The sequence below is a fragment of the Epinephelus lanceolatus genome, chromosome 22, assembly GCF_041903045.1.
Source record: "Epinephelus lanceolatus isolate andai-2023 chromosome 22, ASM4190304v1, whole genome shotgun sequence".
NCBI classification, from domain to species: Eukaryota; Metazoa; Chordata; class Actinopteri; order Perciformes; family Serranidae; genus Epinephelus; species Epinephelus lanceolatus.
In genome coordinates, this window is record NC_135755.1 from 2,889,675 (window position 1) to 2,915,381 (window position 25,707).

At 44.2% G+C, this 25,707-nt stretch overlaps 1 protein-coding gene and 1 non-coding gene across 4 annotated transcripts; one reads left to right on the top strand and one right to left on the bottom strand.

Annotated features, from left to right (window-relative positions):
- Positions 1 to 107: 107 nt before the first annotated feature.
- Positions 108 to 179, bottom strand: trnag-ucc (transfer RNA glycine (anticodon UCC)). Its single transcript has one exon. It is a non-coding gene; the product is annotated as a tRNA-Gly (tRNA).
- Positions 180 to 4,168: 3,989 nt separating this feature from the next.
- On the top strand, positions 4,169 to 23,340 carry LOC117245730 (uncharacterized). Of its 3 annotated transcripts, none has more exons than XM_078164284.1 (4): positions 4,169 to 4,304; positions 11,710 to 11,875; positions 14,639 to 15,703; positions 18,488 to 23,340. In XM_078164284.1, exons 2-4 carry the CDS (start codon positions 11,759 to 11,761, stop codon positions 18,533 to 18,535), a joined length of 1,230 nt encoding a protein of 409 aa, XP_078020410.1. In that variant the 5' UTR covers positions 4,169 to 4,304; positions 11,710 to 11,758; the 3' UTR covers positions 18,536 to 23,340. The 3 variants fall into 3 exon arrangements, with proteins under 3 accessions (XP_078020410.1, XP_078020411.1, XP_033465108.1); XM_078164285.1 differs by lacking the exon at positions 4,169 to 4,304 and adding an exon at positions 8,610 to 8,760; XM_033609217.2 differs by lacking the exon at positions 4,169 to 4,304 and adding an exon at positions 8,944 to 9,081.
- Positions 23,341 to 25,707: the final 2,367 nt, after the last annotated feature.

The following is a 25,707-nucleotide window of genomic DNA, read 5'->3' on the forward strand; positions in this document are numbered from 1 at the left end:
TTTATTTGATATTAGTAAATAAAAACAAACATTTATGTTGTGGTAACACGTTATATAAAGTATCTGAATGATCCTTTCAACACAAATCCAGCAGGACAAAAAACATCTGCGTTGGCCGGGAATCGAACCCGGGTCAACTGCTTGGAAGGCAGCTATGCTAACCACTATACCACCAACGCCTGTGAGAACAGCATGCTTATCAAACTGTTTTATACGCGACTGTATGATTTATATGTTCTTCTGATATTTATTATTAATGTTCAGTTGTACCACTAACGTCTCTGTGGACCGTTAAAATACAGGTTTGATGTTTAAAGATGTTTAATGGCGGCTAGCATTACTGATTTAGCGGCTAATGCTAGCAGCTAGCATAGATGCTGCTAAGTCGGTATAACGTGTCAGGATTTGAAAAGACTCTGGTCGGTTCTTCCAGTTAACGTTAGCTTAATACAGTTAGTGTCAACTGTTAACGGTTAATGTTAGACCGCCACAACCGGCTGGTGACCTGTTTCAGGACCTGCTTCAACCCACGGCTCTGAAGCTGAGCTAGTTAGCTTTTAGCCGGAGTTATGGTCCCAGTGCGACAAAGCGTTCAGGGGGTTTTGTTCGAATATTTAGCCCCATCAGCAGCAGCAGTGTCCGGGTCAGTGCGGCAGCCTCCAGCCGGACAGACACCGCAGGCTGCAGAGGAAGCTAGCAGCTAGCAGCTAACAGCTAGCAGCTAACAGCTAGCCGCTAACAGCTAACAGCTAGCAGCTAACAGCTAGCAGCTAGCCGGGGAGCTAACATACCTGCAGCAGGCTGATGAGGAGCAGCTCGCTGTTAAATCCTGGAGGAGCTGCAGACTGAAAACATGATGAGTAAAACTCAGCAGGTTGGTTCCGTTCAGATTTACAGCTGCAGAGAAAAGACAGATAAACTCCTGTCAGCTGATCATAACAACAATAAGTGTGTACTTCACAGTGTCCTCCAGCAGAGGACGAGCTGGGACCATGCTGTCAAGAGCTCAGTGTCTGTGACTGAGCTGGACAAGAGTTCACATCCTTCACTGCACAAACACCACTGACACCACTCTGCACTGTGCTGCAGGTGCAATGTGACATGACTGACACACTCAGGACATATTTAGGGAAAGTGGGGACATTTTTGGAAAGTAAAATTTAAAGTGAGGGCAGTTTTTTAGAAAAGGCAGGACGGTTTTGAAACATCAAGACAGTTTTGTAAATTTGACTTTCTTGGGAAAAAAGGGACATTTTTGGAATGGGAAGGCATTTCAGGGCAGTGAGGACAGTTTTTAAAAGTGGGAGGTTGCTGAAAATGTAGGACATTTGTAGAAATTAAGAAAGTTGGGATATTTTCGGAGGTAACATTGTAGAAAGTAAGGACTTTTTTAAGGAGACTATAAAAGGCAGGGCATTTTTGGAAGTTAAGGACATTCTTTGGAAAGACAAGTCAATTTTTTTAAATTTGACCTTCTTGGAAAATCTTTAAAAGCAGGAGATTGTCGAAAATTGTGGACATTTATAGAAACATTTTTGGAAAACAATTGGCATTTTAGAAAGTGGGTATATTTTTGGAAAGTGGGGATATTTGGGGAAAATGAGAAAAACATTTTGGGTGAAGCCATTTTTTAAAGTGGGAAATTGTTGAAAATTTAGGACATTTATAGAAATTGAGGACATTTTTGAAAAAAAATCAACATTTTCAGAAAGTTGGGATATTTTGGGAGGTAACATTATAGAAAGTTAGGACTTTTTTAAGGAGACTATAAAAGGCAGGGCATTTTTTGGAAAGACAAGTCACTTTTGTAAATTTGACCTTCTTGGAGGAGAGGGACGTTTTGAAAGGAGAACATTTTGGGTGAGGCCATTTTTTTGATTGTTAGAAATTGGGGACATTTCTAAAAACATTTTTGGAAAACTAACGGCATTTGTAGAAAGTGGGTATATTTTGGAAAGTGAGGATATTTGGGGAAAATGAGAAAAACATTTTAGGTGAGGCCATTTTTTTTAAGTGGGTGATTTAAAAAAAAATTAGGACATTTATAGAAATTAGGGACATTTTTGAAAAATATCAACATTTTTAGAAAGTTGAAATATTTTGGAAAGTGGAGACAGTTTTGGGTGGTAACATAAGTAAGGACTTTTTTTAAGGAGACTATAAAAGGCAGGGCATTTTTGGAAGTTAAGGACATTTTTTTGGAAAGACAAGTCAGTTTTTTAAATTTGACCGTGGAAAATATTTTGGGTGAGGCCATTTTTTTATTTGATAAAATTGATGAAAATTTTGGAAAAATAATGGCATTTTTAGAAAGTGGATATATTTTTGGAAAGTGCAGATATTTGAGTAAAATCAGAAAAACATTTTGGGTGAGGCCATTATTTTTAAAAGTGGGAGATTGTTGAAAATTTAGGACATTTATAGAAATTAGGGACATTTTTGAAAAATATCAACATTTTTAGAAAGTGGATATATTTTTGGAAAGTGCAGATATTTGAGTAAAATCGGAAAAACATTTTGGGTGAGGCCATTATTTTTAAAAGTGGGAGATTGTTGAAAATTTAGGACATTTATAGAAATTAGGGACATTTTTGAAAAATATCAACATTTTTAGAAAGTTGAGATATTTCAGAAAGTTGAGATGTTTTGGAAAGTGGGGACAGATTTGGGAAGTAACATTACAGAAAGTAAAGACATTTTTTAAGGAGACTATAAAAGGCAGGGCATTTTTGGAGGTGAAGGTGAAGTCAGTTTTGAAAAATTGACCTTGGAAGAGAGCGATGTTTTTGGAATGAGAGCATTTTGGGTGAGGACACTTTTCAAACAGAGAGATTGTTAAAAATTGTGGACCTTTTTGGAAAAGTAACGGCATTTGTAGAAAGTCGGTATATTTTGGAAGGTGAAGATATTTGGGGAAAATGAGAAATTTTTTTGGGTGAGGCCATTTTCTTTAAAAAGTGGGAGATTTTCAAAAATTTAGGATATTTATGGAAATTAGGGACATTTTTGAAAAAAATCAACATTTTTATAAAGTTGAGATATTTTGGAAAGTGGGGACACATTTGGGAAGTAACATAGAAAGTAAGGACAATTTTTTGGAAAGACAAGTCAGTTTTGTAAAATTGACCTTGGAAGAGAGCGATATTTTTGAAATGAGAGCATTTTGGGTGAGGACACTTTTCAAACAGACAGATTGTTAGAAATTGTGGACATTTTTAAAAAAAATAAACATTTTATATAAAGTTTGGATATTATAGAAAGTAGGGACAACTTTTTTTTAGGGGGGGGGGGTGCTGTAAAGGCAGGGCATTTTTGGTAGTTGAGGACATTTTTTGGAAAGACATGACAGTTTTGTAAATTTGACATTCTTGAAAAAGGGACATTTTTGGCTGAGGGCATTTTCTTGGGGGAGATTGTTAGACATTGAGGACATTTATTGGAAGGTAAAGACAGATCTGTGTGTGAAGCATCCATGTTTTCACACACATGGATGGAAACTTAAAGAAACTTGACAGGTGTGTGGAGGCGTACAACCACAGGCGGTAATTATATTTTTCTCTTTGTTTGTTTTTAAGGCTTCAATATACAAGATGTTAAAAAAACTTGTTGTCCTGTATTGAAAATGTAACTTCAGTGAAAGTCTGTTAAACGATTAAAAGTGACTGTTATACTGTTCATATATGATCTCTGTAGATGATTCTGACTCATGCATTGATATAAAGGCAGAGTTTGGAGTTGGTTTAGCTGGATCTCATTGTGAACTATTAACTAAAGATTATTTTAATTATGGATTCATCTGATGATTATTTTCTCTGTCAATCGATTAATTGTCTGTTCAGCCTTTTTGACTGGGATGATTTCTGTGATGTGGATCCTGAGGTACTTGTAGAGGAGCTCTAGTTTCTTTCCTGCTGTTTCCCCCAAATCAGCGATCAGCTCCTTGGTTTGTGGACATTCAGTGAGAGGCAGTTGTCCTGATTCTCGTCCTTCTCCTCTTTCTCATTACATTTAAAATGTTAAAGTCAAGGCATATGACACCACACCATCCTCAGACAAGATTATAAAAACAAAACAAACAAACAAAAAACATGAGAAATGTCAGAATGAATTCTCCAAATCTAAATCTATATGTAAAGTGATATTTTGGGACTTTTATCTGTTTCAGTGCAGGAAGTCGTCTTGTGATGGAGGTCTACCTGCAGCTCGCCCCACAGAGAGACAGACAGGTGACTGATGTCCTGGACAGTCGTGATGGACAGTCTGCAGGGTGAGGACAGCGGACCAGCAGCATGACGGAGTACATGGTGATGTAAAAACTCTTTTTACCACTCTTATAATAATTATATACAAAGGGTTTGAGGTAAATTGACAAAATGCGTCTTTTGTTTTCAGAAATAATTTTATTGGTTTGCAGTCACCAGGGGCCTCATGTACAAAGGGTGCGTATGCACAAAAAAGTGGCGTACGTCCTTTTCCACGGCAAAGTTCAGATGTATCAAGAGTGAAATGTCCGTGGAAATGTGTGCTGCCTCACGCCAACTTCATGGCTGGCGTACGCACGTTTCTACAGCTGTTGATCCTTAGGCGACACTTAGAGGTGATGCTGAGAAGCTGTTAGAATAGATAAATGTGAAAACAATTAGTCCTCAGAGTGATGTGCACACCAGAGACACATGAACAGTTAACACTGATGAACAATAACACACCCACGTGTTTGCAATTAGATGAGTGGATATAAAAGCATGCGCAAAGTGGTGCCGAAAATACTGTTAACAACAACGGCTGCTTAGCAAGACATTGTAAATGGCGCAATACGAAGAAAGCGTGTGTTCAGAGACAGATGGCACTGGCTCATCAGCTGCTTTAGGTTCCTGAGGCCTATCCTCCTGGAACTGTGCGCAGAGCTGCAGCCGGCAACGCGACGCGGCGAGGAGCCATGCGCTGCCTGTATCCATACAGGTTCTGACCACACTGGGGTTCCTTAGCTCCAGGGTCATTCCAGAGGGAGCTGGCCGACTGATCGGGACTGTGCCAGTTGACCCTGAGCCGAGTCATGCCAGCTGTGTGGGACGGAATTATCTGCATGTCAGCCAGGTATATCAAATTCCCATATGCAGCTGAACAGGCCAACATTAAAGTGCAGTTTGCAGCCAGAGCCGGTTTTCCTAATGTTACCGGAGCTATCGACTGTACACACATGACTACAGTATAAAAGCACCATCACAGGATGAATGTGTTTATGTCAACAGGAAGCATTTCCATTCGATCAATGTACAGATCATATGTGATGCGCAAATGCAATTAATCAACATTGTTGTGAGGTGGCCTGGTTCAATGCACGATTCATAGCCTACATTCTGAGTAACAGCGTGGTTGGGAACAGACTACAAGCTGGCACTGTGTGCGATGGGTGGCTTCTTGGTGAGTAATTTATTTGTTTAATTGTCCTAATATTAATCCTCCTGATGCGCACTGAGCATGTGCACCCCCAAATATTATCCTGTCTTCACAGCATCAGTACTAGTCAGTGGTTAAAGTTAGTGACTTGCTGTTTGTTGCTGGTTAAACTACAGCTTCAGAGCTTTCTAACAAGCCCCTGATTGTCTCTGTGTGTAAAGTACTCATGTCAATAAACTCGTGTGTAAAGTGCGACATTTCCTAATCAGCCTCACCTTTTCCCCGGCGCACTTCTGCATTCATTTACAACAGTAGTGTGTGATCCGTGTAAGTGGTGTATAAAAAACAAATGGAAACTGTAAATCCAGTTCACATAATTATTTGTTTGCTTTGAATTGACCCCAAGTGACTCTCTGTCCCCCCACCTGTTTTGGCCACACTTTGGCGGTGGGCAGCCCTCCTCCGCTTCACGTCCACCTTAATGTCAGACCACTTCTTTTTTAATTCTGCGTGTGTATGCTTTTCTGACCCCACAGCATTGACAGGCTCACACACACTCTCCCACTCACTCCTCTTACGTTTAGTATTGATGCCGGAGGACAGCGTGCCAAAAAGTACATTTTTGTGCGCCTCCACTTCAGTGAGTGTCTCCATTTCGCATTCTGTGAAGTTTTACTTTTTTCCTGTCTTACTCATTCTTTTGTTTTAGTTTTCTGATCGTGCAGAGAGGGGAATCTCAGGTGCAGGGTTCATTTAAATATGATTTGCATATTTAAATGGTGTGTGGACAGGGAGGGGTCGGGTACTCCAACATGTGCGCTCAATTTCACGTTGATTGGGATGTACAAAGGAAATGTGCTTGGATTCATGTGTACACACAGATTCATACATCTGGATATTTTTGTGCGTACGAAGTTTTCTGGATTTAAGCGTACGCCATGTTTCAGTAGAAAATCCATGTAAGTACATGAGGCCCCTGGAGTCTAAAATTGCCAACGTCTAGGTGAGCAGAGCTTATGATACCCATTGAGAAATATGTCTGAAATGATGAGAGGAATGTGCGTACCAAATTTTGTGAGTATTGGAGCATTAGGGGGCGCTATGGAGCCCACAAAGCATGCTGAGGCCAGTCGCTGTATTTTCATGTAACGTTCACAGATGACCATGTGTGCCCCAAATTTCATGAGTTTTCAATGATAGCAAGGGCGTCAAAAATGCATTCAAATGCAGGAAGTCAGGCAGGTGCTATAGAGCTGAAGTGCCACACTCAAGCATAAATACACCACCAAGTCAAATTAATGTCTAGTTTGAACTTGCCTGAAAAGTTTTGTAAGTTTTGCACACCCTAAAGTCCCCAAACATGTGTTAGTAACATGATAAGAACAGACAAAATTCAAGATGGCTGACTTTCGGTTGAGAAAAAAAAAATTCACAAAATTTTCATAGACTTGGCAGAAATGATCCCTTCAAATTTAGTAAACATCGGGGCGCCCCCTGTAGGCTGAGATGTTAGCAGTGGCCCGGGTTTGATTTTAACCTGTGGCCCTTTGCTGCGTGTCGTCCCCATTTGAGCATCAAAAACGCGATTAATGTCTACAAAAACAATAAGTTCCTCACACTTTCAGTACCCGGGACTGTTGGGCCGTGGTACTGAAAGTGCTCAGGCCCTAAAAAATACATAATAGACAACCATTCACACTCACATTCACACCTATGGACAATTTAGAGTCACCAATTAACCTGCATGTCTTTGGACTGTGGGAGGAAGCTGGAGCACCTGGAGGAAACCCACACTGACACAGGGAGAACATGTGGGAGCACCTGGAGGAAACCCACACTGACACAGGGAGAACATGTCGGAGCACCTGGAGGAAACCCACACTGACACAGGGAGAACATGTCAGAGCACCTGGAGGAAACCCACACTGACACAGGGAGAACATGTCAGAGCACCTGGAGGAAACCCACACTGACACAGGGAGAACATGTCAGAGCACCTGGAGGAAACCCACGCTGACACAGGGAGAACATGTCAGAGCACCTGGAGGAAACCCACGCTGACACAGGGAGAACATGTCAGAGCACCTGGAGGAAACCCACGCTGACACAGGGAGAACATGTCAGAGCACCTGGAGGAAACCCACGCTGACGCAGGTTTTTTTTTTAGTATCAGATCTGTGTGCTAGGTACCCCAACAGAGGGGGGACCAAACATGGGGACGCTAAGGAACGCTTCTGTTGGGACCATCCACAACTTTACTGAACTGAACTGCTCGGTGGAAACAGAGCTTATCTCAGCCCTCTTCACTCTGATCATAAAAATGAGAATATCACAAACACTAAATATGTTGTTGTAATGTTTCTACATTTAAAAATCTTTTGGATCAAAGCATTTGTGTCTTTATTTTGTAAAAACTGATGAAAAAACAACCTTTTAGCTCAGGCTGTACAGATTTATGGATATGAAGCATTAGATACTCAAAGAAATGACATCACAACTGGAGGACTGTTTCTGTTTCTAAAGAAAAACACACAAAAAATCACATTTTTAGTTAATTAAATTATGAAATATATTAATATAAATATATAATATATATGTATACATGTTTAAAGTTTAAAGTACCCAAAGTAAAGTTTCTTAAAATTTGTACTTGAGTACTTGAGTAAATGTATTTAGTTACTTTGCATCAGTGTTTATAAGACACATTTGTGAAATATTAAAATGTCACATTGTTTATTAAACACCAGTACATCCTTCATTCAGTCCGTCTCTCCCTCCTGACGTCTCTCTGTGGTCTCTCTCTCTCAGCTCCCGGCAGCCAGCCAATCACGTGCGAGGTCTCACGCCTCCTGTTTTTCTCTCACCTCGCCTCAACGCCAATCAGACCGCTCGCACCGCGCGCATGCCACGCCACGCCGCCACGAGCGCCGCCAACAGCGGGAGACACAGCGGAGGGCACGAGCCGACACACTCACACTCTCTCTCACACACACACACACACACACACACACACACACACTCACACTCACACACACACACACACACTCCCCTCTCCGTTACATCAACATCAGCGTGGCGTGTACCCCCTGCCACCACCCTCCCTTCACTCTGTCGCGAGAACAACGCACGTATCCGTTCATAACCTCCGCCATTATTCATCATCCCCCCTCCTCCTCCTCCTCCTCCTCCTCCCCCTCCTCCTCCTCCTTTCTTCCCATGGTGGTGTTTTTTCTTTCCTCGAGCTCGTCTCTTTTCCCGCCCCTGCAGCGTCTCCACAGAGCCGCCTCCCTCTCGCCTCGACCTGCCTAATTTAACGCCTCTCCCTCTCTCTCCCCTACTCGCGCTCGCTCGTGCCAAGCCCAGGTGATTATCCATCCGCCCCCCGTTATCCGTTACCCCCCCCCCCCCCCCCCCCCTCCACCTCCTCCTCCTCCTCTCCTCAGTACCGACAGACCGACAAATCCCTCCCGGTGCTCCTCTCCCACCCCCCCCCCCCACCCCTCCTCTTCCTCTCTCTCTCTCTCTCTCTGTCTCCTTCCCCGCCAGCCATGATCCGTGGCGGGCTAATTCCCAGACGGTCTTCTTCTTCTTCCTCTTCTCCTCCTTCCTCCTCTTCTCCTCATCACCCTCTCCCTCTTCCTCCTCCTCCTCCGCCTCCTCCTCCTCCTCCTCCTCGCGGGCCCGGTAAGTAGCAGCAGCACGCGCCGTCCATCTTCTCGTTTTCTCCTCCTCTCTGTCGGACTGCATGCTGTGTTCACGGTATTTATCGGTTGTTATCGGGTCTGGCTTTTTTTTTTTTTTTTTTTTTTTTTTGATTGACCCCCTTCCCTCCCTCCCTCCCTCCCTCTCTCCCTCCTTCCTCAGCTTCCTCGCAATGTGCCTAAGGGGGGAGGAGGAGGAGTGATGGTGGTGGGGGGGGGTGGTGCTGGTTAATGTGTCGCGTGGGAGAGCCGTTTTCCCCTCGCGGCCGGTGGCCACCGTGACCTTCTGTCGGAGCTCGCGCCGGCCCGGTTGACCAGACAGGGTAATTAGTTACGCCTCGAGGGAGGAGGGGGAGGGGGTGCGATGGAAGGAGGAGGAGGAGGTGGTGGTGGGGGGGCGCCAGAAGACACACACACATTTTCACACTGGCTGCGCTCATGCACACACGCGCACATCACACAGACACAATCTCTTCTCAGAGCGGCACACGTTTTGTTTCTGCTACAAATACACACACACACACACACACACACACACACACACACACACACACACACTTTCTGCTTCCTTCTCTGGCACACACACATTTCACCCTCGTTCACACATCTCTTTTTCAGTCTGTTTGTTGTGCACACACACATTCACAAAGGCAGCGAGTGCTTCACAGTCACATTAGTCACTGTGTGTGGGTGTACGCGCACGCGAAGGTCAGAGGTCAGAGGTCAGCGTGGCAAAGGTCTCAGATCAGATGCAACAGTGTGATAACCATCCTCTCAGGTATTTACATTTACAGAGTCACAGAAGTTTCCCTCCGTTCCTCTCTGACGTCACCTCCACCTGGACGCAGGTTGTGGACGTCAACCTGTCTGCGCTCAGAGTTTGATCTAGTTCAACTGTGACCTCGAAACCTGGCGGAGAATCAGAAATAATGACCGCGCTTCAATCGACGAGGAGGGAGAAAAGGAGCAGAGTAACCCAGTTAGAAACTCTTAATTAAATCAATTAGCTTTTATATAAAAGGAGGTATGTCTCAGTGTTGCACCTCCTCTTCTCCTTTTTTGTTTCTGCCTTTAGTTTTCATTGTCGCGACAGGAAGTTGTGCGGCCCGTGATGCCAGTCGGCTTTTGTTCAGGAGTCTTTTGTTGTTGTTGTAAGTTTTGTGGGTTTGACTTTGGACTGAAGGTGAACGTAGCACAGATTCATTAGATATCAATAACTCATCTTTGCAGGTTTAAGGGATAGTTTGGATTTTTTTGTTGCGGAGTTGTTTGAGGCACTCATGGAGGTGTGCAGTTTGGAGAAGCAGACAGGAGCACTGCCACAGAAGCTGAGCAATGTACTGCTGTGGACAGGGGCAGCAGCAAAACGTGTTTTAGCCACCTTAAAGAATCAATGTCGGTTTAAGTGTTCACTGTATTCAGAGTATATTCACTGCTTTATCTTTCTGTCAGACAGCCCTCTCCAACGGGGAAGTCCTTTCTCATTTATGCTTTCATCAAAAACACCAGACTCCATCAGTAGTTTTAGCTCTCTGAACACGGGAGCTGTTGGTCTACCGCTGCTTCAATCAGCTAGTTAGTTTGTGTTGTTGGTGAATACTTCAGTGAATCTGAACGAAACCCTTTAAAACACCAGTCACACAGTAACCAACCTGTTCTTATCCCAAGTCGTCACATATCGCTGCTTGGTCTGTGCCGTTCATGTCTACATATTACTTGCTATCCTCCTGCGTTTGTTATTGACGCTCCAGGACATCATTGCAATTTCTGCCGTGCAACAAAAGCACGCGGTTAGGTTACGAAAAACATCACAATTTGGCTCAACATTCGTACAGGAAGCAAACATCCGGCTCCCAGATGAAAGTCTGGGGTTTGTTGGACCCATCCACTACCCCTCGCACCCGTCCTATAGGGACTTTCCAGCTCCTTATATGACATCGTTACCGTCAGCGTTTCAAACTGACACCACTTTTAGTGTTGGTGTCTGACGTCGAAGTCACTGACGAAGTGGTGGTATTTTACAACTGCAACAGAAAAAACTAAGTGATGGAGGCAGCGGTAAATCAGCAGCTCCTGTAGTCAGCCTAGTAAAATTTCTCACTGGGGTCTGGCTGTGAAGAGAGCGATATAACGGCTTCAGCTCCTCAAGGAAAGGGCTGTCTGATGGCAAGATAAAGAGGTGAAAATACCCTCAATATATCGTACACTTTAACTGATACTGATATTTTTTAATGTGGCTAAAATACGTTGCTATTGACCCGGTCAACAGCTGTGCATTGTTTAGGTTCTGTGGTGGTACGCCTGTCTGCTTCTCCAAACTGGGGGCATGTCAACCGACATTGAAGGGAGACGTGCCATCGTAGCATTTGCTTTGATTGTGACTTAAATTTAAACGTTTAAAGATTTTTCCTCAGACATCAAAGAAGAAGAGATGAAGCTGATTGAATACAGAGTGGAGAGGATAAAACTTAAACTGTAAAAAAGGATGATACCTCGCATGATAGGAAATCTCCGTGACAGTCGCAAATCTAGCAAGTCAACAATAAAAATGATGCAGAATGATAAAAATCTACTTTAATTTCTAATTTCATTTCTCTGTTTTTGTTCACAGAGCAAAACGTGTCGACCACACAGGACCAGCTGTGAGCGAGGGTGAGGTCATGTCAGGCATGACGAGCGGCGTGTGCGTGGAGAGCGACCTCTCCTCAATGCTCCAGAGAAGCTCCGCCCCCTCCCACCATCACCCGAATCACCATGGTTACGGTGGACAGGGACAGGTGAGTTGTCATTTGATTTTTTAACGTTGGAGTGAGTGTTAGGCGTCGATGTGGCTCAAAGGGAGGTTCGAGGGAAATCTGATGACCTCACAGAAACATGTCCAAGTTCAGCAAAGAAGAGCTCATATGAACGCTCACTGTTTATGTTACTCAACAGTCGTTGTATTTGGGTAGAGTTTTTAACTAAACTGCCACAATCTCCTGTTCCTCAGAAAATAAAGAGTTATTCAGTCATTTTTACAACAGAACCAGGTACCAACAAATGAACCAGGTACCAACAAATGAACCAGGTACCAAAAAAGTACCAGGTACCAAAAAGAACCAAGCATCAGAGAAAACAAGGTACCAGAAAAGTGAGGTACCAAAAAAAGTACCAGGTACCAAAAAGAACATACAAGGTACCAAAAAGGAACCAGGCACCAGAAAGAACCAGGTACCACAAAAAAAACATACGAGGTACCAAAAAAGGAACCAGTCACCAGAAAGAACCAGGTTCCAAAAAAACATACCAGGTACCAAAAAAACATACCAGGTACCAAAAAAACATACTAGGTACCAAAAAAAAACAAAACATACGAGGTACCAAAAAAACATACCAGGTACCAAAAAAGGAACCAGTCACCAGAAAGAACCAGGTTCCAAAAAAACATACTAGGTACCAGAAAATAACATACTAGGTACCAGAAAAGAACCAAGCACCAGAAAGAACCAGGTACCAAAATAGAACCAGGCACCAAAAAGAACCAGGTACCAATAAAGACCCAGGTACCAAAAAGAACCAGGTAGCAATAAAGACCCAGGTACCAAAAAGAACCAGGAACTGTCCACAGCTTTCATTAATTCATTCATTTCCGTAACCGCTTGGGGGTCATGGGGATGCTGGAGCCTATCCCAGCTGACACTGGGTGAGAGGCGGGGTTCACCCTGGACAGGTCGCCAGACTATCACAGGGCTGACACATAGAGACAGACAACCATTCACACTCACATTCACACCTACGGACAATTTAGAGTCACCAATTAACCTGCATGTCTTTGGACTGTGGGAGGAAGCTGGAGCACCTGGAGGAAACCCACACTGACACAGGGAGAACATGTCAGAGCACCTGGAGGAAACCCACACTGACACAGGGAGAACATGTCGGAGCACCTGGAGGAAACCCACGCTGACACAGGGAGAACATGTCGGAGCACCTGGAGGAAACCCACGCTGACACAGGGAGAACATGTAGAGCACCTGGAGGAAACCCACGCTGACACAGGGAGAACATGTCGGAGCACCTGGAGGAAACCCACGCTGACACGGGGAGAACATGTCAGAGCACGTGGAGGAAACCCACACTGACACAGGGAGAACATGTCAGAGCACCTGGAGGAAACCCACGCTGACACAGGGAGAACATGTCGGAGCACGTGGAGGAAACCCACGCTGACACAGGGAGAACATGTCGGAGCACCTGGAGGAAACCCACACTGACACAGGGAGAACATGTAGAGCACCTGGAGGAAACCCACGCTGACACAGGGAGAACATGTCGGAGCACCTGGAGGAAACCCACACTGACACAGGGAGAACATGTAGAGCACCTGGAGGAAACCCACACTGACACAGGGAGAACATGTCGGAGCACCTGGAGGAAACCCACACTGACACAGGGAGAACATGTCAGAGCACCTGGAGGAAACCCACGCTGACACGGGGAGAACATGTCAGAGCACCTGGAGGAAACCCATGCTGAGAACATGCATATTCCGCATGGAAGGGCTCCCTCCCGAGTTTGAACCAGGAACCTTCTTGCTGTGAGGCGACAGTGCTAACCATTACATCACTGCGGCGCACTATCCACAACTTTGCTAAAGGAAAACCAAAAAGATGTCATATCACAAAGAGACGTTTGTTGTATATTGTTTGCTTTTTCTCTCTCGTCATTTCTCTAATAACGCTCTAAAATCTATCAGGGTCAGATCGTATATCTTACCAGGCTGCATGTCAATATTATGATTTATTGAAGGCAGCAATAATCGGTGCTACCAGCTGACAAACCTGGTTTTAGTTCAGTTTTTTTTTTAAAGGAAGTTGGATCAGATTTTGGCAAGAATTCCTGGGAAAAACCAGAATATGAATTTTTCAGTATGGCAGCACAGCTGGATTCACAGGTGTTGTGAACATTCCTGCTCTGTTCTCTGTTACCTCAACAGGTGCTGAGATTTCAAGCTCTGTTAAAAAGTACAGGTTGGACCTTTGGGACCGGCCCCAAGGCCTGGATATCACTTAAAAAATGTATGATACTAGTTCCCTCAAAGTGACTCTGATACACAACTCCATCTGTTACCTTTTTTTTCCTTTTCATTAAACATCCACAATGTGATTAGAAGCATTCAGTTGCATGAAATGCCACCAGACGCCAAAGGTCTGTTGTATCGCCATACTTTTGCAGGTTTTGGTGGCATCTCGTCAAACTGAACTGCCAACTTGGTCAAATACACCACACCCAAGTTTACCACACCACAAGCTGTTTGGGTCGTACCTGCTGCCTGAGTGGGCTGAGTGGGGAAAAGGATCGAATGTAGGAATCTTTTGACCAGAGCCGTTTCGGTTCTTCTTGGCACCAGGTTATTTCGGTTGATACGTTGAAGGTATTGAGTACTGATACGCACTTCTATTGGCACCAACATTACATCTGTGTGTATTGATTCAGTATTGTATTTGTATATTGATCTTTGTGGATGATGATGATGATGATGACGACAGTGTGCCTTGCAGGTGTCCAGTTTGGCTCCGATGCTGGACTACACCACAGAGATGGACCGCTACCGTTCGTCCATCGCCAGCTTCTACAAAACCAATGTCAACATGAACATGAACGTCACAAACTTCCCTCAGTCTGCCAAGCTGGCGGCCCGTTTGGCGGCCGCCGCCCCCATTTTCCCCCCCGCTGCTGCCAGGCTGGGCGCCATGGCGACGGCGCCCTGGGGTTGCCACGACAATATGAACATGAACGTGAACATGAACCACCCGGCGGCCATGTTCTGGGGCCGGCCCAAACCTGCCCCAACGCATCACCATCACCACCACCCTCACCATCACCCCTCGGCGACACCAGGGCACATGACCTCGTCACACCCCCACAGTACCAGCATGCACCAGGGCGGCGGGGGGTCAGGAGGGGGAGGAGGGGGCGGAGGGGGCGGTGAGGGGGGAGGAGCTGAAAAACATGGACATACTGCCGCCTCACTTCCTGTCACACAGGGAACAGCACACCATCACCCCATGACACCTAGCAACGGGAACTTCCTCCCTGGTTATGGCGGCGGGGCGGACTGTGGTGTCATGAACAAACAGGGACACACCCACCCGGACATGATGGGCCTATCAGAGAGCGCAAGCTGCAATGGTGGAGGGGTGATGGGTAGTAGCTTCCTGGGGGGGCTGGGATTACCCCCCGGGGTCATTGTAATGGCGATGGGGTCAGCGGGGGGTGGAATCTCAGACGCTGGCAGCGCCTTCCAGATGACCAGCAGCCAGCGGGCGCTAACGGACTGCCAGCAGCACGCCAACTCCTCCCCCTGCCCTTCGTCCTCCTCGCCATCATCGTCAGGTGTGACGACCGGGGGCGTGGCCCTGTCATCGTCCACATCGTCTTCGTCATCTGGAGCCGTAGCCAAGAGGAAGAGGAAGCGGTGCGGCGTGTGCGGGCCGTGCAGGCGGCTGATCAACTGCGGCGTCTGCTCGTCGTGCCGCAACAGGAAGACGGGTCACCAGATCTGCAAGTTCAGGAAGTGCGAAGAGCTGAAGAAGAAGCCAGGGGGAGGAGGGGGGCCGCTGGAGGTGAGGCCGCACGCACAGGAAACACACTCACAGGAAGAGCGCGTTTGTGTGTGCGTCTGTGTGTGCGTCTGTGAATGTGTGTGTGTCCTGGCTCACTTAACCCAGATGACTGCCAGCGAGGCGCGAGCTGGAAGGCATCGCTCATCCTGCTGAGTGTGTGTGTGTGTGAACGCTGTGCAGATGGTGGGTGGTGAAAAGCGAGCGCTCGGTCCCTGCTGAGGTCTGGCAGCCTGCCAACACACACACACACACACACACACACACTCTCTCTCCACTGATTCACAGTGATAAAACGAGTGACTGAGAGAGAAAGGAGAATATTTGTTATCTACTGTGTGTGTGTGTGTGTGTGTGTGTGTGTGCAGTAAGAATTAGTGGCGATCAATAATTCATTGACACCAGCGTTCGACCTCACTGATGACTCTATATATATCACACACACACACACACACACACACACACACACACACACACACACACATGCTCTCCCTGTGGGAATCTCCACAAACTCTCACTAATTATTCCCTCAGCATCAACACACACATGTGGCATGAACACACATCTCGAAACATGGTGTGTGTGTGTGTGTGTGTGTGTGTGTGTGTGTGTGTGTGTGTGTGTGTGTGAGAGACAGTGAATTAGCCACCATAATCTCCCTCAATTACACACTAATTGGACCTGTGGAGGCTAGCGGCAAGTGACAGCACTGTGTGTGTTTGCGTGCGCGTGCATGTGTGTGTGTGTTATACTGTATGTGAATGTATGCATCTGAGTGCATCACACTGTGTTCGGGGTGTGTGTGTGTGTGTGTGCGTGTGTGTGTGTGTGTGTGTGTGTGTGTTAGCAGGTGGTTTCACGCTCTTGCCTCATCCCTCTTCCGTCCTCTTTGATGTCGACCTGACAGCCAATCACAAAGTTTGTGAAATGAGCAGCAAAGCCCTCTGGGTGTTTTTTTTAAACAAGTTAAAGTTATGTTTTATAGGACACCTTGTCTCTGACTGACCCCTGACTCTTTAAAGTGAAATCCAGACGTTTAAAGGAACACTCCACCACAGTTTTCTTTCATAGCTGTACATAGAAAACTTCCCACATTGATAAGCTTCAATTTGAGTCCTTGACACTTGCTTTGGCCTAAATTTGGCACTCTTGCGTGATTAGTTTTTCAGTTGTAACACGGTATGTAACTAGTGCACATACAGTTTTTTGCAGATAATTTTGGGCGCACTTGTGTTTTGAAACCTGTTCCAGGACTCTTTTTCTACTTGTGGAAGTACTAATGTTGATACAAGACTTTTTCTTTTAATTCTCATTTTTGATGATAATTTGTCAAATGGACGTTTTTTTTTTTTTGTGGTGCTACTTTCACCTTTTTTAATTATAATAATCTAATAATACAGTAATATAATATGTATCATAATATGTATTAATGTGCATAATTGGAAGCTTTACTTCAAGCAAATTTTGATGCAAAAACTTTTGTACTTTTTCTTTTGTATGCAGGACTTTCACTTGTAACAGAGTACTTCTACAGTGTGGTACTACTGTTTTTACTTCACTTAAACATCTGAGTACTTCTTCCACTGAGGGCCGATCACACAGAAATGAGACGCTAGAGACGCGGATGCTTCAAAGACGCTTGAAACGCTGGAAGCGCTTATTCAATGCGTGCTAGGTACTGGCGTCTGACGCTCAAAAAGTTGAAAATATTTTAACTTTTCAGCGTCTACGCGCGTCTAAGGGAGCGATCACAGAGATGAAACGCTAGAAATGCAACGCCAGTAAAACCATTGTTTTCCTATGATACGGCGCGTCTAACCAGCGTTCAAGCGTCTTTTTAGATGCATGTTTTTGTAGATGCTGAAAAGTTAAAATATTTTCAACTTTTTTGAGCGTCAGACGCCAGTAGCTAGCGTAGAACCCTCTTTGTTTTTATTGACCGTGGGTAAATTGTTGGCAGTGGCGTGTAAAATCGTTGGGCCATTTGACACTCTGGCGGACAAAGAAAAGGCACAACGAAAACACATGTCGTAACTGCTATATGAAAGCAACGCTACTGGCCATAGAACCCTGTTTGTTTTGATTGAGAGCGAGTAAATTGTTGGCAGTGGCTATACAATCATAGGGCCATCCGAGACTTTGGCCGTCAGAAAAAAGCGCAACAGAAAGACACTTCATAACTGCTTCATAAAAGTAACGCTAGCAGTCATCTTGACTGACGGTTGGAGTTCGCAGAATTCTAACTAATAACCATCAACAAAAAGATGCACACATATACTGTACACGCCCACTTGTTACTGTATCAGCTTCATTACCTCACATGTCAGATTCTAGGCGTAGTGAATGTGTGACGGTGGATGCACTCAGAGCAGACGAGTGTTGGCGAACAAAGCATGAGGAAAGTTAGCAGTGACACACAAGTTGTGAAGAGGTTGTAAATGTACAGTATGAAGTCAGTTTGTTCATGAATGAACGCTGCAGCTAGTCAAGACCAACTTCCTGTTCTGCTTTCCAACATTGGTGGGTGTGTTCATGTATGCGTGTGCATGTGTACAGTACCCTCTCAGTCCCAAAAAACAGGGTTCCCCTTGAAGCCATGGCAGAATTCGACCACTGAAATTTACCAGCAGTGGAAGTACTCACATTAGTGAGGGATGATAAAGGAATATGTGTTTAAGTTTATTTTGCTTTTCAATAGCCAGACACTATCTATTAATATTCCTCTAGTGCCATCAACAGGTCATGTACATTTCTCTCTCTCACTTCTTTTTTGTCTCTTATTCTTAGCGGCCGCCCTCTGTCCCGACCGGCGAGGCATTTCGTTGGTTCTTCTAGCCTTCCCTTCGCCAACAGAGTCGCAGCTCGAGGCCCAACAGGAAGTCACCAACACATATGGACCATAAATCCAGCTTGGATGAATTTAAAAACAAGGACTACAACTTCTGGATTTGAACCAGACACTTTGCAACAGGATTACAATTTCATACTGTGTGTATGACTGTGCAAGACTACAAATCCCACCTCAACTGGAACAGGGAACCAGCTAGGAGGGCAGAGGTAGAGGGAACAGTTTGGTCACAGCCAACAGGGATTGACCAATCAGAATTTGTTGTTGATGATGTCATAATTGTCATGTTTTCCTGAACTTGTTTGCAGGTAAAAACTCAGCCCTCAGATAGATGCGCACAGGTTTTCTCAACTCTAGAAATGTTATTTTTGCACGTTAGCACCACATAACGCTACAGTTAGCGTCAAGTCTAGTTGGCGGGTTTGAGAACAGGCCGAATTAAGTAGCTACCTAGCTAAACTGTGAAAAATAGTGCCATCCTGAGATCCGTCGCTCGATGGGAGACAAGTGTGTCGCGGTTTGAAAGAGTTCAAGAGGCACAAACTCCTCATCCCTGAATCCATGCCTGACATCTACTGGTGAAAAACAGAGCATTGTATTTGATTGGCTGGTCCTTGGAGTCGAATATGTAATGTTTTATAGACATCTGGTCACTCCACATGGTACCAAAGATCAGCCAGTAACAGAAGGACTGTTCTTTAGCTACTTGTCACCAGTGGATGTCAGATTTGAAAAAGAAGGATGGTAAAAGTTTGGGTTTGTGTGACCGCTCTGTGCTGGTAAAGACGGGGCAGCATCGATAACAAACTACAGCCCTAATCATGAACCTGAACATGACGTTTACCTCAGCCTGATTATGTAGCTTATGTAGCCTTGATGGATCCACAGAGTCCAGTCGTTTGGTCACGCTGAAGGTGACAGGATCACCAAGTCAAGTTTTATTCACGCTACTGAACATTATGTAGTCCTATCCAAATCTCTTGTAACTGGAGGAGTCAACAAATAAAAGTCAACAGGATGTGAAACAGTGCCAATGGTTTGTACACAAATGTTGTATTCATCTCATGTCAACATTGCGAGATAGGGCACTTGGCCTTGTTGGAAGTCTGCACTCTCTAATTGCTCTTCTACTTAATAAAGATTTAGGTAAATATAAGTATCCCATCTGACTCAGTATCGGCAGATACCCAATATTGCAAGACTTAGATCAGGGCCAGAAAAACATGATTGGGATATCCCTACTAATGACCTGTTTCTGATGTGTAAATAATGTGCACATCAACAACTAAGTGAGAATTCTGACTTGGAAGGAATTTTTTTTTCGGAAAGCTCGGGTTAATCTGACTTGGCACTGAAAACCAAACAAAAATAAAGCATTTTTCTATGTCTGGAAAGCTCTGAACACACCTTTATCACAAGCCCTTAATGTCACGTTCAGGTTATATTGGATATGTCCGAGCCGATCCTAAGGATCAGTATCAGGGGATGATCCAGGCATATTTTTATTGGATCGGTGCCAGATGAAAAGGATCAAAATCTAATTCGTCTTTAACTGAACTCTACTCTTGTTTGGATCAAGTAGCTGTGTATTAAATTTAGTAGCTAAAGCTGTTATTTCTGTTTATGTGTCAGATACATATTTACTTACGCCTTTTGGTTTGGTTCGGTCTGTTCGGCAGCAGTATTATGGGAAAACTAGTGGTCTGATTTTCATGAAACCTGGTGGAAGGGTGTACCATGCGCAGAGTGAGGGCCCATTATCTTTTGCAGCAGATCCGAATCACAGCGCAGATACACACATTTTTTTCCACTTGTGTTAATATTTCGAGATAAGTCTGCGCCCTTCAAGTGCCATTCCGGTTAATCAAGAATTAGGTAAATGAAAACCAAACAACAGACGTCTCCTGTCAGCAAAAGCCCATCACTCAAGGTGATCTACTGTTATATTCCCAATGCTCAGTATTGTTAACCCTTTCACAACCAACTCCGCAATCAACTGTCTTGAGTTGACTAATGAAGTCGTAAACATAATAATGTTTCCACCTCTACCATCTGTCCCAGATGTCATACAAGTGGTATTTAGCTTGTATCCTCTCTGACAACCTTCACCATCTGTGATCAAACTGTCTCCTCCTTCCTCTTCTTCCTCCTCCTCCTAGCAAACCACAAACCCCATTGTAGCCAAACCAGGAAGATTCAGGCGCCAAGTGGACCACTGCTATCACCACAGAAACTATTACAGTTTGACCAAAACCGGACGACAAGTTAACCTCAAAGGAAAAAACTTTACCGCAGAGGGAGTACAAACTGACCTCGGCAGGAAGTGATCCAGGACTGTTATTAAGGACTACAACTTCACCACAGTAGGACTACAATTACCACATCACTGTTATCTGTCTCTTCTGTCTACCTCCTCCTCAAGAACTTAAAAGGCACCTTGATTGATTTTTACTGGGCTGTGTTCCTGCTGGTACGACTTGATCTGCTTCTCAACTCTCTCGATGGTCCAGAGCTGATCCCCTTCTCATGGAATCTGGTGTTTCAGAATTTATTTATCAATTTACTCCTCTGCCTGAAGGAGCAGTTGAACGTCTGATTTTGTTTTATCTGTCTGGATTTCAATGGAATGTTCTCAGGGCGCAGTCATACTTCCAGATGGTTTTATATGAACTAAAGCAGACTGGAAAAACTCACTTTGTTGTATTTTTGTATTTGTGTAAGTGGTTGCAGTTGAAGGTTCGTCATTTCTGTCTCCACAAAGAACAGTGTAAAGGGTTTCACTTTGAATATTGGCTCTAAATTGGCACCTCTGGTCCCAAACGTTCAGAGTTGTATTGGCCAAACCTTCACCAGGACCTCACAGAGAGTTCAGAACCAGTTTCTATGTTCTTGTATCAATGCAGACTGTACCACATGGTGACCAACAGGAAACAGGAGAATCCACCTGCAGTTTAAATGCAGTGTGGGAACTCACAGGGAACCTCTGGATCTTTTGGGAAGCCTCTGAGCTGAACCCTGGGACTAAAAGGAACCGAACTGAACTGAGCGAGATCAGATCAGAACATTCCACACTAAAAACATGTAATTTCCAGCACGTCTGTGGGCCTACCTCTGAGATAACACCCCAACATGTCCTGTGGTACCTTTTTAAATATACAAAGATGTTCAGTCTAAAATTCCGTTCTTAAAAACGCAAAAAGTCTTCCCTCAATAAATGATAGCCAGCATGAATATGCAATGTTCCTGAGCAGCCCAGTCACAGGAGACAGTTGGCATTTTATGTTTCTGCAAACCACCAACAGGTTACATTTGTACACTCCATACATATCATATCAACGTTGTGGTGCCAAAACTGGGTGTTTTTTTAGCAAGACACAGTTTTATAGCAGGAATTGTGTCCCTAAATCAGGCTATGTTTTAGTGAGACATCGGCAGAATTTCTAACGGTGCTTGTGGCACCAAAACTGGGTTATTTTCTCATGAGACATTGTGGTTTTTCCAACAGCAACCGTGGTGCCAAAACTTGATGTTTCATATCAAGACATCTGCAGCATTTCCAGCAGCGATTGTGCCACCAAAACTGAGCATTTTGTAGTCAGACACCATGATATTTCGAGCAGCGATTGTGGCCCCATAACTGGGTGTTTTCTCTCGATACCTTGCGGTATTTCCAGCTGCAACTGTGACATCAAAACTGGGTGTTTTTTGTCAAGACATCGGCAACATGTCCAGCAGCGATTATGCCACTAAAACTGTGTTTGGTGAGACACTGGCACAATTACAGCCGTGATTGTGCCACCAAAACCAAACAGGGTATTTTAAGCCAAAACATATTCGCTTTATAATAACATATAAATGTTAACAGTAGTCAGTGGTTTGCAAAAACGTACAACATCATCATTTTTTCTGGTGATTTGGTTGTCTGGAGACCTTTACATATAACCTGAAGCTCCTAACAAGTCCTAGGCTGAACAGGGATGCCGTAAAACTGACTACGACTGCTATTCAAACTATTTCACTTGGACTTGCTCCAGATTTCTGTCAGTTTGACGAGGATGTAATGTTCAGTTTGGAAAAATTTCCTCTAAAATTCTTATTATATATAAGGTTATAATAAGTAAGATTACATTGCTCCCCCTAGTGGCAGTGAAGTGTAGTGATCCACAGACCTCGGTGTAAATAGTTTTTACTGGGAAGAAATGGTCCCACTGAAAACTGTTGAGTCAGGTCTGTGGTTGTCCCGAGAAACCAGGACGTAGTTTCTGGAAAACTGGACATTGCTGATTTGGTTTTTATGTTAACAAACTGGATGGACTTCCATGAAATTTGGTTTAGACGTTCATGGTCCCCAGAGGATGAATCCTAGTGACTTTGTTGATCCCCATCTTTACATCTGGAGCCACCAGCAGGTCAAAGTTTTCACAAAAATCTCTCCACATCTACGAGATCGACTGCCGCAAAATCTGACATTCACATTCCCTGCAGGCTGAACCTTGACGATGTTGATCCGCCGACATCTCAGTTGGCACCGTCACTGTGTCAGAGCGTCTGCGCTCACAGACGTGTTGGAAATGTTTTATTTTAATTTGTTTCTTTTATTTTTGGGTATCATGAGGAAAACGTTCCCCTGCCTCTCCGTGGGAACTGAAACCAAACGTCTCCTTTCTCTCAGGGTGGGTTGAGAGGGAGGAAGGGGACGTTTGTTTTGCGTGTCTGTCCGTCCTCCTCCTCCTCATGTATTCTGTCTCTGTGACCTCCTCATGTGCTGAATTGTAATAAAGCATTTCAAAGATGAGCTGCAGAGTGTGATAGACGCACACTGGAGGAATATGGATGTCAGGTGATTGCATCATGCTAAACCGTGCGTGTGTGTATGTGCGTGTGAGACGAGAGAGAGCAGGCATGAAAATGAACAATATGTTTTTGTGTTTGTGTGAAAATGTGCCGCCACAAGATGGAAGCTGTGTGTGTGTGTGTGTGTGTGTGTGTGTGTGTGTGTGTGTGTGTGTGTGTGGGCTTGTCATCTCAGTAATGGTGTTGGTATCAGAGAGAGAGAGAGAGAGAGAGAGAAAGACTGGTTGTCCCTGACGACGGTGCGCCGTGTTGCCTGGCAACAGCGCTAACAATGGCCCACCACCAGTGTTCTAGAATGTGGGCGTGGCCTGATAGAGCGGGAGAAAAAAGGGAGGTGGGGGGGCTGTTCTCTCTCAGCAGAGTTTCAACCCGTCAGTTCTGACAAAACCAGCGGAGACGTAAATGATTGATGTTTTGTCATAATGTGACATAAATCTGCAGATAAAGTTGCTTTAATTCATCTAAACAAACAAACAAACAAACAAACACAGAGATGAAACACAGTAACGCCTCCTTTTATGGGCGCATAATTTCCTCTGAAATGTAATTTAGGGAAAATAATGACAATGTTGAACTGGAACACTTTAATAAATTCTTAAAAAAAAAAATTCAAAAAGTTGAATTGTTTCACGTCAACCTAGGAAAAGCACTGTGACAATCAGATATTAAGTGTGTCGACAATCTGTGTAAATATGTAATCTGTAAATTTTGAATAAATAAAGATTTGTAAACTCAAAAAACTATTTTGCAATCATAAACAGATCCGCTAACAAACAAATTGAAAAAAAAAGACGTAGGATTGAGATTCACAAATAAAAACTGGTTTCACAAATATCTATTTAAAAGTTAGAAAGATAACAAATGATTTTCACTTATTTGTGAATTAATTAAATGTATTCACAGAGATCGTTTCATTCGTGGAATTTGTGTTTTGCAGATCTGTCTTTTGAGTTTCCAAATCTTTTTTTGTATTTGTGGAAGTTGTTGAATATATTTACTGATCACACATTAACACACAGATTGTCAATCAGTTTCTTTAAGATAAGACCCAGGGGCAGAAGATACAGAGAAAACAAAATGGCCCCCAAAATAGAGCCCTGGGGGACTCCACAGGATAGGGGAGCAGGAGAAGATGTAGCCTCACCAATTTTGACAGTAAACGATCTCTGCAACAGATAGGATCTAAACCACTCTAGAGCAGTGCCCCTAATGCCTACACAATGTTCTAGGTGAGAAATAAGAATGGAGTGGTCAGCTGTATCGAACGCAGCGATGAGATCTAAAAGCAAAAGGATAGCAGAGTCACCAGAGTCAGTGGTTAGTAAAAGATCATTGAAAACTCTTAAAAGTGCAAATGTTAGCTATTCTATTGTGTACTTCTGTTTTCCAAAACTGTGAATAGACGAAGCCTGGACTAGCATACTGCAAATTATTTGATTTTGCATACTACCTAACATGCTGTATGCAGTACATATACCGCGTTCTATAGTATGTAGGAGGTGGTTTTGAATACAGTCCATTGTTCTTAATGTCCACTCTGGGTTTTGGGATGTCAGAGTCCACTGTCATGGCCTCCAGGTTGCCTCCACAAACCTTGGATGTATTAGAAGACCTGGATAGAGCGTTGGCGGCAGGACCCCGTTGATTCCCATGGAGTTGCTCAGTGGTGCATGAAGCCAAAAAAATCTGTTTTCGCATTACGTGGATGGTTGGCGCTGCCTCTGTATCACTGGACCCATAGAGCAGGTGCACTGCAGATTACAGCTGAGTGCGGCCGAGTAGCTGACCTATGGTTTAGCGCTCTGCTAGCTTGAATGTGGATAATGACAGACTTTCACAATGTTATTGGACCAAATGTCTTAAATCTTGATAGTGGAACAAGTTGTTTTGCGGGGGTTTGCAATGCTTAAAAAAAAAAATGTGACGGACCCTGGAAATTGCAGTACCACTGTTTGACCACTACGACTTACAACTTTGTGTGTCTTTCAGTGTGTCTCAAATCACATACTTCCGTTAGCACACTTCCATGTAGTATACTGTGTGCACTATGTACTCATTGGTGTAGTGCGTGAATTTCAACGGGGTAGTGTTGTCTCAAACCAAACACAGCCGATGTGCACTCACCAGAATGACGACCGCAAATTAGCTAGTTAGCAAACTAGCATTAGCATTCGCGTTATCGTTCGCAGTACCAAATCATTACAGACTGCTAACATACTGCTGGCTTACACCCGACTGCAGTATAGTGGTGCTTAGTGCAAAAAACACATGTATTTGTACAATGCAGCGACGTTCACAGTCGCAC

Coding starts and splice junctions, on each gene's coding strand:
- LOC117245730 (XM_078164284.1), top strand. CDS start 11,759: ATGTCAGGCATGACGAGCGGCGTGTGCGTGGAGAGCGACCTCTCCTCA. Junction 11,876..14,638: donor GTTACGGTGGACAGGGACAG/GTGAGTTGTCAT, acceptor TGTGCCTTGCAG/GTGTCCAGTTTGGCTCCGAT. Junction 15,704..18,487: donor GAGGAGGGGGGCCGCTGGAG/GTGAGGCCGCAC, acceptor TCTTATTCTTAG/CGGCCGCCCTCTGTCCCGAC.